General features: G+C 51.2%; 1 protein-coding gene across 7 annotated transcripts; it reads right to left on the bottom strand.

Moving 5' to 3' along the window:
• Positions 1–92: 92 nt before the first annotated feature.
• Positions 93–10,947, bottom strand: Crtc2 (CREB regulated transcription coactivator 2). Of its 7 annotated transcripts, none has more exons than XM_063250494.1 (14): positions 10,696–10,941; positions 8,020–8,121; positions 7,830–7,943; positions 6,525–6,589; positions 5,416–5,484; positions 5,161–5,264; positions 5,053–5,082; positions 4,839–4,933; positions 4,707–4,756; positions 4,338–4,582; positions 3,613–4,016; positions 1,456–1,725; positions 857–1,043; positions 93–733 (listed from the first exon to the last, which is right to left on the bottom strand). In XM_063250494.1, exons 1-14 carry the CDS (start codon positions 10,846–10,848, stop codon positions 516–518), a joined length of 2,106 nt encoding a protein of 701 aa, XP_063106564.1. In that variant the 5' UTR covers positions 10,849–10,941; the 3' UTR covers positions 93–515. The 7 variants fall into 7 exon arrangements, 6 of the variants coding, with proteins under 6 accessions (XP_063106564.1, XP_063106563.1, XP_063106565.1 ...); XM_063250493.1 differs by having other exon boundaries at positions 93–736; positions 10,696–10,934; XM_063250495.1 differs by having other exon boundaries at positions 93–736; positions 4,839–4,903; positions 10,696–10,932.
• Positions 10,948–11,269: the final 322 nt, after the last annotated feature.

Here is an 11,269-nt window from a genome sequence, read left to right as displayed (position 1 = left end):
TAAAAAGACGCAAAAAGCTTGACAGAGAAAGTCTTGTGGCCCAGGAACTCCCCGATTTCCAGCCACATGCCAAACAGTAGCCAACCACAGGATTTAACAGGATTTTTTTATTAACATATAATATATTTAATAAAAAATAATATCCACTCTGGCTCTCTCCTCCATTGCAAGGGGAAGAGTGGTGAGGAGGGGCTGGCACTGCCCACTCCTAGGCATCTGGACAAACCCTGCCTCTAGGGTTCCTCTACCCCTTGCTTTCCAACAGGCTCTGACCTCCAGATAGACGGTTTTCAAAGTTACAAGTGCTTTAGGCCCTCCCTTGAGCTCCCCGAGGCCCATCCACCACATAGAATCCAGGAGCTGCCTAGACAAACCCCTTGCCATTTCTCATTCTTAAGAGTCCTTCATTCATTTCAGAAAGAGAATCTGGGGACAGAGAGTGGAGTCTCTACTGGCCAGGGGAAGGGAGGAAAGGGACAGTGACGGGGCGGGGTCAAGGATGGTGGTGAGGCTCCTCACTGTAGCCGATCACTGCGGAAGGAATCCTCCACAGCAGGATCTGGCAGCAGGGCGCAGGGGTCACTCAGCATGTTTAGTCCTTCCAGTCCCAGTGGCTCCATATGCAGCTCATCTTCCAGCCCCAGCCCGAGTTCCAGCCCAGCTGCCGACACCTCAAAGCCAGGAACTCCAGCCAGAGCTGCTGCAATTTCCTTCGAGAACCCTGGAGAGGAGTCTTCTGTGGGTAGAACAGGAAGATGAGGACCCTATGCCCTGTGATCTCCCTAGAGTCCTCAACCACAAATGTCAACAAAGGTATCACTGCCTCCTTCTACTCCGTTACCCCTCACTACCTCACCTGTGAGGATGATATTAGGTCCTGAGCCATGGCGGGAACAATGGGTCAAGTTCTGGTGGTTGAGAGTGTGAGGGTCCTGAGGGCCACCTGCTGACCCCTCAGCCCCTAAAAATCCAGGACCCTCAGAAAAGCCAGAGGGATCCAGCACCAGGCTGGTCGATGGAGTCTCCAGGCTGAATGTCTCCGGCTACGGACACAGAGAGACCTTAAGAAAGTCTCCTGACATGTCTGTCACCTTTGCCCACCCATCTTCAGCCACCCCAAGAATGGAGGCACAGACAGAGGGAGGTGGAAGCAAGCAGAGCAACAGAAGCAAGCACGGGGCCCGAAGTCCATGTGGGCACCGTACCTGCTGGGCCAGAGAGTGTGCATGCCAGGAAGAGAACGGGTCAAGGCGGAGTCATCAAAGAGCAAGCTGAGCAGAAACAGAGGGGCAGAGGGGGTCAAACGCGGGAAGACAGGAGCCCCAAGCTTGCAGTGCTGTTACCCAGGGTGAGGGCAGACTCTTCCCAATTTGCAGTGTACCAGACAGAGCTCTGCTCAGGACCCCATACCTGCCCCTCCTCCCCCACCTCAGAGTACAGACCCTAAATACTCACATTCCCCAGGTTGAAGTTGTTCCCTGGCCGATGGTAAGCCTGTTGCACATGTCCACTGGACCCAGTGGGATATGGAGTCCCGTAATGAGGCTGCCTGCCTGGGGGCTGCCCACCTGAGGGCTGCACCAAGCAGGCCTGAGAGGGCAGCCCTGGCTGCTGTGAAGCCTTTGGGGTTGGGGGCTGCGTAGGGAGAACCAAACTTGGGGGACTATATGGATATGGGGGCAGCCGCTGGTCAGTAGGCAGTTTACTAGTGTCCAGGGGGACGCCCTAAAAAGAAGTGAGGAAAAGGGGACGCTTAGCTTCAGGTGCATTCCCCTAGTAACTCTTAGCCAGAGCTTCCCACCCACTAAGCAGCATCCATTCTAAACACAGCTGCGACTCGATCCCACTGCCCTGGCACTGGGCTGGCAGCAGTCACTAAATACTGCTGAGTGAGACCAATGCATGGAAACAGATCTACTGCAGATATGGCCATGTGTCAACTGTGGGACCCAAGCAGTGGCCAGTAACAAACACTGCTGCCTGCTGAAGCCACAGTGCAGGTGGGGCTGCTGTCCTGAGGCCCTGAAGAGGCCAGAGGAAGTGGGAAAGGAAGGAAGGAAAGCAGCAAAGGAGGGAAGGAAGTTCCCTTATCCCAGGTTCTAGAGGAGCAGAGTTCACAGTGGCCTAGCCTCAGTCTTCCCTGCAGGACAGGGTAAGATGGAACACAGCACACATTCCAGGGAATGGGATGGGGCAGGAGGAAGAGAAAGCAGGGGATCAGGACAAAGAGCATGACGACCAAGGGGAATGGGAGAGGAAATGGCAAAGGAAAAAAATTTAAAAAGAAAAAAAGGATAGGGAGGGAAAAAACTAAGAATTTTAGCATTAAGGAAGATACTCCTGAAGTTGAAGAGTTTGGAGTTTCAGCCCCAATTCGTTCTAACTTGCTGTGTAAACTTGGGGAGATGATTTTTCCTATGGGCCCGTTTCCTCATTCAAACTATATGGTGGTTGGGACTGAGAGTCTCTGACACTAAATTCTATGAAAAAAGGAGGGGAAGTGGGAGACAAGACAGGACAGGACAGAGGCCCAGGGGTAAAAATCAAGACAAGAAAGGACAGGAACCCAGGCATGGTGGTGCATGCCTATAAATCCCACCACTACAGGAAACTGAGGCAAGAGGATTACGTGTTTGAGGCCAGCCTGGGCAACTTAATGACTTAGAATCTATTTCAAACAAACAAACAAAAAACAATTAAAGGCTGGGTAGGGAAATGGGGAAAAAAAGAATCAAATTATATCATATACAAGCAACAAATTCTCTATGATAAATGTGATCATTATGTATATCTAAAATGTAAAAATAAAATCTGATTGAAGAACAAATATACAACAAAACCAAAACCAAACGAACAAAAAACAGCAAAGGTTCAATTCCCAGCACCACCAAAAAAAAAAAAAAAAAGAAAGAAAGAAAAGGAAAAAGAAAAACTTGTCTACTAAGCACGCACCTAAGCTAGGCACTTACTTATTTTTACAGTTTAAGCTCAGGGACTACTAAACTATATTCCAACCCCCTATCTGCCCTTTTGAAAAGGGATGCACTAACCTGCCTAGACTGGGCTCACACTTGTGATCCTCCTGCCTCAGCCTCCAAGATTATCCTCCAGCCGGGATTATAGACATGTGTCTACACCACACCTAGCTTCTACGTACTTCATGTATATTACCACATTGGCGCCTTAACTATCCTTCTCTTACAAAAGTGACTATTGAAGCTCACAGAAGTCAAATAACTTTAAAAATAAAAGAAACAAAAAAAGAAGTCAGGGCTAGGGATATAGCTCAGTGGCATAAGTGCCTGCTTGGCAAGTGCAAGGTCCTGAGTTCAATTCTCAGTACCAAAAAAAAGTCAAACACCTTTTTAAAGGAGATGGCTAGTGTACTGAGGCAGAGCCAAGATTTTAAACCAGAAAGCTCCAACCCTAGAGTTTGCACCCATAAGCAAAGGAGACAAAATGGATACAAGGCAGAGAGGTAGAGAACAGAGGCCTGAAAGGGGATGGGTGAGACGAGGGTATAGGAAGTAAGGGGAGAAGCGTGTGAGGAAAGGCGAGAAGAGGGTAGAAGCGGAGGAGGGAGACGGACACAGGGAGGGCAACCACGCATACCTGAGTGATGGAAGACAAGGTGGGTGACATTGTTGGCGAAAACTGTTTGGGCAGCTGCTGTTGGGACCTTCTGGCATCCACAGGGCCCGCGGGCAAACTCAGGGGGCTGAGGGGCACACGGCGGTGGCGAGGGGAGGCCCCAGGGGTGGAAGCTGGGTAAGGTGGCGCGCCCAGGACGGGAGAGGAAGTAGAAGAGGAAATGGAAGAAGAGAGGGCCGGGGCACTGAGTGATGGGTGTCCCAGGGAGGTGGCAGGCAATGGGTGGCGGGCTAGGGAGGAGGCAGGCAAGGAGGGGTGACTGTGAGAGCCCTGGAGCTGGGGCTGGGGACTGCTCAGGGAAGCCTGGAGGTTGGGATTACTCAGGGAAGACTGTAGGGAGGGGTGGTTGAGAGGTGAATGAAGTCCTGCAGGCACAGACAAAAACCAGAGACACCAGCATTACCAATGAGAAGTGGGTCCCTCTCTGCCCAGAAGGACGGACTAATAACCATGGAGGTGGCAATACAATGTCCTCCTACTCTGTTCCTGACAGCAAGACTGCCACCTGGCAGCTGCTTTCCATCTGCCCTCTGGGAAAGGCCACATCTACCAGTTCTCATAGGCTGAGAATGGCAGGGAAGGGTCCTGGGATACAGGGCTGGTGGCTGGTGCCAGTCACAGGATCCTGGCTCAAGCATCTCTCCTCTTCTTCAGCTGGAGGGCACACGGCCAGCACGGCCACTCACCTGGCACATTGTAGCCAGGGCTCAGGCTCAGCCCTCCACTAATGCCCAAGTGGGTCATGGTGTGGGTCAGGTTGGAGGTGCTGCTGCCCCCACTGAGGCTGGGGTACGCTGTCTCCTCTGGGTCCAGAGGGGTGGGCAGAGGTGGGGGGAAGTGCAGGTTGGTGAGGTCAGGCAGGGAGCCCCCCGTGCCCATGGCAGGCGGGAGGACAGGCACATTGGCAGGCTGGTCAGGAGATGGGAAGATGCTAGAGGGAGAAGAGAAAGACAAAGGCAGATTCCAGGGGCCTGTGAGTGGGGGAAGCAGAGGCGGGACTTCATCTTCCCACACTCCCCATTCTCACTTCTAAGCCAACTTCCGGGGACACTTACTTAATTCCAGGGACTTCACAGGACCGAGGTCGGGAGGAGGATGAGGACAGCTGAAAAAAGAAACAATGTAGGAATGAGGGTGGTGCTCCGTGGGCACGAGGGGCATGGGAGACAGTGGTGGCCCACATCTACCTTCTTGGCATCCCACGGTTTCAGCAGATACTTGTCATCTAATAGGTTCTCCTCCACGGCAGGGACTTGAAATGGAAAGACTGGTGACGGGGAGCCTGGAGCAGGGGTTGGGGGGCAGGACTGGAAGCAGAGGCAGGTGGAGAGGAGCCCTGTCCCCACAGCAGCCCAGAAACCTGAGGGCAGGTGATGACCGCTGGCAGTGAGAAGCACATACCTTTGGAGTCCATTTCACCATCCAGAAAACCTGCAAGGAGGAGCAGAGCTGGCGTCAGTGCCCACTCATCTTCCATGGGCACCGCAGCCAGGGAACTCAGCTACTTACCCCCACGGCGGCTGGGCAGGACACTGGGAGTGGTGGGGCCTGGATAGCTGTCCTGGGAGCTGGGGTTCATCACACTTGTGTGAAGGGCAGAGTCAGAGCTCGTCCTGTAGGGAGCAGACATGAAATGAAATGACAGCAGTGACAGTCGTCTAAGTCTCCAAGCCTGCCGGGCTTCATCAGAATTAGGTGTGGACGAGAGAGTAGTGCCCAGAAAGCAGGGGTAAGAACAGAAAGGCTGAAGGGTAAGGGCCTCACCTATTAAGTGCAGAAGGCAATCGAAACAGCTGTCCCTTCTCTGCAGGGAAATTGCCCCAGGGCATCGTCCTGGAGTAGGAAACAAAGTCATTACACAATGAAGTACTATTCTACCATAAAGAAGGGTAAGTCTGACTCATCTGTAGGCAAATGGATGCATCTTGAGATCACATTACTAAGTAAAATGAATCAGACACAAAAGCTGAAATATGGCATGGTTTCTCTTACATGTGAAGTCTAATAATTTAAAGAGCAAAGTGGAAGATAGATAATAGGAAACAAGGGGATAGCTCTTTCGCAAATGAGTTGTTTTATGCTTTTGTTATTGTTACTATTGTTTTTGAGACAACACCTCATGTTATAGTTTAGGCTGGCCTTGAACTCATAGGGATCCTTCTGCCTTAGCCTCCTGAGTGCTACTGGTTAAGGGACCAAGAGATAGAATGGAACAAAAGGGAGAAGGAAAAGTAAGAAGAGTTAAGATGTGCTGTATCAACTCCCCACAATGAATATGATCATTATGTGTTCCAAACATATACTGCTAAAACTTAAAAAGAAAGAAAGAAAGCCAAGTAAAAGGGAGAAGAAAGGCTTGCGATGGACAAGGCCGCATGGGGGTTGGGGCAACCCAAGTGAAAGTGTAGAGGCTAGGTATCAAGTCTCATGCCTTTTTCTTTTGTGTCTTCTGATGCTGAGACCCACAAATCCCCAACCCCAGTCGACTATGAGATCTAGAAATGCCTCTAGTCTTCTCTGCCAGGACAAGCTGAATAGGAATGTTGGAAGCCAGCAGCTCTGCTGGATAAGAATCCTGGGGCTCAAATGGATACACTCAGAGAGCCAATAATGTCCCAGCCTGGTACCACCCTGGAAGTGGACAACAGTTCTCATCTACCACCCTCCCCTGCCCCTCCCCATCTCACACCCCATCTTGGCTATAGTTCCATTGGTTCTACTCCGGCTGGACTGGGAGGCTGGGCCACTCGTTTCAACACTGCCCAGACTGGACTCTGACCACCTACTCCACTGGTGTGAGAGAGGAGGCTCTGTGTTCCAGCCCCTACAGATCACTGAAGAATGGCGGGGAGATGTGCCTGCCATGGACTCACCTTCGCCAACTGGACTCCGGAGGAGGAGACAAGTAGGCAGGGCTGTAGGGAGAACTGTCAATGTGAACAGCACATGTTAAGGAAGAAAGTACAGAGGAGAGAGGTGGCATAGAGACCAGATGAAAAGACTGATGCAGCCAAAAGACAGTTATCTTAAGAAACACAGCTGGGGCTGGGAATTTAGCTCAGTGGCATAAGTGCCTGCCTGGTAAGCACAAGGTCATGACTTCAATTCCTGGTACAAAAAAAAAAAAAAAAGAAAAAGAAAAAGAAACGCAGCTGGAGCTGGTTGTGTGATTCCAACTGCTTGGAAGGTTGAAGGAGGAGGATTATAAATTCAACCCTGACCTGGGTAACTTAGGGAGACCCTGTCTAAAAACAAATCTTACAAAGAGCTGGAGATATAGCTCAGTTGGTAGAACAACTCTGGATTCAATTCCTAGTATAAAAAAGAAAAAAACAGAAAGGAAGGACACATACCTTTCACCTCTACAAGGTACTATAGTAGGGTCAAAGACTAGAAGAAAAGGACTAGAGTGGTACAGTGTGCTTGCCTAACATGCACAAGGCACAAGGTCCTGGATTCTAGCCCCATCACCACACACACACACACACACACACACACACACACACACACACACAGAATGGAATCAAGCCTCGCACAATCTATGAGACTGACAGGGCTTAGGTATCACAAGTGTGTACATTTCTGAGATTGAATGCTGAGAACAAACCAGTGGGGTCATGCATGCCTGTAATCCCAGTACTTAGGAGGCTGAGGCAGGAGGATCACCATGAGTTTGAGACCAGGCGGGGCTACATAGTGGGCTCAAGGTTAGCCTCAACTACATAGTGAGGCAACTACAACAAAAATTAAAAATAATAACGGCCTGGAAACATATCTCAGTGTGAAGGCCCTGGGTTTAATATCCAGTACTGGACAAAAAAGAGAGAGAAAGAGAGAAGAAAAAAAGCAAGCAAGCAAGCAAGCAAGCAAGCAAGCCAATAACAGATGTGAGAAGGGATCACACTTCAATTAACAGGAGATCAATTGGGGAGCTCTGCCTGCACAGGAAAGTAAGCTGACGTAAGGCCAGCTAGCGCCAGCCAGAAAGGAGGCCACAGCCTTGGGTGCAATGATTCCATCACCACAGCCTATACAGACACACAGGTTGCAGTCAGTTTCCAGGGAGCCTGGATAAAGGTGAGTTTGGAGAAAGGATGGAACTGGGTAACATTTTGAGTCCCTGGAGAATCCCTCCTCAACGCTAGTGCGCCTCCCACAGCCTGTAGGAAGGATATGTGGCGTGGGTATCGGCGGAGTGGGGACACCATCCTGCGGGGGTCTCTCTGTACCCGTTCCACCAGCCCATGATGCCGAGTGCTCCGTGATGAATCCAAAGGTGAGTGGAGGGGGCTCTGCCAAAGTGATAGGTGAGTCAGCGGGGGAAGACACCAGAGAGCCTCTGCCCATCCCAGTTTTGCATCCACTCACCTGGAACTCAGCCAGGCCACAGCCAATTTGGTTAACATTGGGCAGAGAACCACCATAATGAGAGCTCCTTGTGTATGCCAGCCGCAATTTTTGGGCCTGCAACTGAGACATGAGGGACAAATGGGAATATCAGAGAGGGTTCTGAGCTCTATTCCTTTGGCCATCCTTGCCATTACTGGCAACAGGATGTACTGCTATCGCTTTTAAGGTTATCTGACAGAAGAAAAAAAGCCAGAGTTGGAATAAAGATTCACCAAAACCTGGTTTAAACCACCTACCCCATCCCCTCTGCAGGCTCCCTACATGGGTGACCTCACTAGCACCTCACAGCACCCTGCCAGGTAGAGAGAGCCCTGCCTCAGGCAGCATCAGTCTAAGCTGTCCCTGGGGTTACCAGAGGCAAGCCACAAGGATGGGTGTCCTGGGCAGCTCTGCTTTCAGTTCCAAATATGCCCAGGATGGATTAGAAGAGCTCCACCATTGCCAATCTCTCATTTCATACTATTAACAGTGTAGATTTCTCAAGAAAACTCCACAAAACCTGCACCTCTCAAACCAGAAGATCTAAGGGATGCTGACTCTCTTAGATACAAAAGTGGGGCATTTTTTCCAGGATGCTAAAGCCCCTGCGTTAGAGAATTCTGAATAATAGGGATGGGTGAGGATACAGAAACCCACTCTAGCCTGAGCCAGAGCCCTTTCCGGCTCTTGTTTGTGGGAGATATGACCAGCACAGAAGTGAGATACAAACCCTCAGCCTAAACAGAGTTAGTCTGTCAGCAGCTCTCTTGTCCCTGACGAGAGGTGAGTAGCTACTTCCAAGGTTCAGTCACTATCGCAAGCCAAACAGACCCAAGACAAGGCCATGGTGAGGAAGGCAGCTGAGGAGGGGTAAGTAGTGAGTTTCCAAGGTCAGTGTTGCACATAAGCCAACATCAGAAATAACTTTCTGTTCCAGCAGGATGGCTCAGTGAGCCACTGGCCTCTGGACTACTTCACAACTACTGTTAATACAACATATACGGCAACCCCAACTTTCCAATGGCATAGGCCCCTATGGCCATTTCTGCCTCAAATGATCCCTCTCATGCAACAGGCTGAGCTCCAGGTCTCGCCCCAAGTCTCGTAAGGTATGTCTGCCACACTTTTCTGTATTAAGAAAAGTTAACCAGTACAGGAGAGATAAAGGCTACCCAAAGAGGTTTTTCACAAACCACTGCACCATAAAGATAGAAGCCTAGCTTGGAATTTCTCACAGCCTTTGTCAGTTTGCACATAAAAGCCCTTAAAATCAGTCCAGAGGGCAGGCCCTCAAGCTGTCTGCTGGAGACTGGTGTTTCTTCCATCTTCTTGTCTTTGTCCTGCTATGATCAAAAGCTCCTAAAGGAACCAGTCAATAGTTAGATCACAATCTTCATAGTGATTAGAGTGGGTTATGAAAGTGTGTATAAGCATGCATGCGTATACACACACACACACACACACACACACACACACAGGGAAGATTTGCCTCTCCACCTTTTTCTGTTTTGACTCCCACTAACTAGGGCATGTGGTCCCTAGAGACTCCAAGAAGCAAAATACAAAAACACTAACAGAGTCAAGGGAGATACACACAAAAACACAATCAGAATTACAGTCATAGATGCAATCAGTCTGCCCAGCAGAAAGCGCCTTAAAATTTATGTTCCACCACCCCCTCTTGAATTCCTCCCAACTCTTTGCCATGAGGGATCACTGCAATATCCTCACCTGCTGTTGTGAGAATAATGTGTCCCTAAACTAGGACTGCCTACTAACTGAGCAAACTCCTGCCCTGGTTCCCTCCGATATTCAATTCTGGAAAGCAAGGAATCAAGGATAGAGGACCTTCAGAGGCAGCGTGGTAGAGGCCTGAAAGTTGTTTATCAAACTTCCTAGGAATGAATATCCCTAAAACATAAAAGACTCTCAAAAGACACTCTAGAAATCGAAATACAAAGCATCCATTCCCCTAGAAGGCTCAGCAAACTTACATGTAGGGCTCCCAACAACCTGTAGCAAACTGGTTACCCAGCTGTGATTCGAAGCCTCTATCTTCCCTTCAAAGCAGCCAGAACCAAACACCAAGTACCAGTGTGTGAGCAGTGGACCTTACCTTCACGTCAGGAAACCACAGAAGTATTTGAAAAAGGAAGCAGAGGGACAGGACGCAGGAGGGGACTTCCTGGCCCGCTACCCAGCACTGCTCCTACTCAAGGGGCCCTTTCCCGTGGGTACCAAAGCGCCAAAGAGTGGCCAATAGGGCAAAGGAACTATTTTGGAGATCACAGACTCAAAGAAGGCAGGTTCGGGACAAACAAGCTATCCTCCTCTGCCCACAATCCTTGATCAAGGATGCTTCATGCAGTTCTCCAGGGTACTCAACCAGGGATGCACGGGGACCACCCATCTCCGCCAGACATCAGGGCCCATTCTCCTCTCGGCCCCACTCCTACCGCACGGACTCGGCCCCCAAACTCAATCTCTCCGAGTGTCGGGCTTCCAGGCAAAATCCGCCTTTCTACCCCCGATCTCAACCTCCAGATCTCAACCTCCCAGAACACTGCGCCCACCCGCTCTGCCCGTTCCGCCTCCTGGCCGCGGCCCCCGCCCTCGCCCCGCCTCCACACCCGGCTACCAGGCGCTGCCCCTTACCCGGGTGGAGCCGATGTCCATCATCACCTCCTCGAAGGCCGCCGTCTCCTCGGCCTGACGCTGCTTCTGCAGCGCTATCTTCTCGCTAAACTTGCGCGGATTGGAAGACGAGGGCGCGGCGGAGCCGGGCCCGTTTGCCCCCGACGTCGCCATCTTCCTCCCGCGTCCCTCCCCCCCACCTTCCCAGGACAGGCCACGGCCTCCGCCGCGGGCCCCGGCACGGCTCCCCCAGCCTTAGCCGCCGCCGCCTCCGCGAGCCCCGCAGACCGGCCCCAACCTAGCCCGGACCTGTGGCGCGCGGTCTGCCGGGATCCGTAGTTTGTTTACGTGACCCCCTCACGCCAGTGGGCACGCAACGCAGGGAGGAAGCGGACTCCACTTCCCGGCAGCCTCATGGGCGCCCCGAGCCGGGACTCTCCCCGCCCGAGCCCACTCCCTGCGCAAGGGAGTTTGGGAGTAGTAGTTCCAAATCCGCGCCAAACCGACAAATGGTAAAGAGACAGGAATAAGAAGAGAGGAAGAGGAAGGGAAACAAGGGGAAGGAAAGGGGTGGAGATAGGTAGGGAAGAAAGGA

Source organism: Cavia porcellus, unplaced genomic scaffold (genome assembly GCF_034190915.1).
Source record: "Cavia porcellus strain 051 isolate PalLab524CR breed Dunkin Hartley unplaced genomic scaffold, mCavPor4.1 scaffold_6, whole genome shotgun sequence".
Taxonomy (NCBI): Eukaryota; Metazoa; Chordata; class Mammalia; order Rodentia; family Caviidae; genus Cavia; species Cavia porcellus.
The sequence above is the reverse complement of the archived record's forward strand: the minus strand, read 5'-3'. Positions and strand labels throughout refer to the sequence as shown.

Coding starts and splice junctions, on each gene's coding strand:
- Crtc2 (XM_063250493.1), bottom strand. CDS start 10,848: ATGGCGACGTCGGGGGCAAACGGGCCCGGCTCCGCCGCGCCCTCGTCT. Junction 4,017..4,337: donor CCCTGGCTACAATGTGCCAG/GTGAGTGGCCGT, acceptor CTGTGCCTGCAG/GACTTCATTCACCTCTCAAC. Junction 737..856: donor ACCTAATATCATCCTCACAG/GTGAGGTAGTGA, acceptor TTCTACCCACAG/AAGACTCCTCTCCAGGGTTC.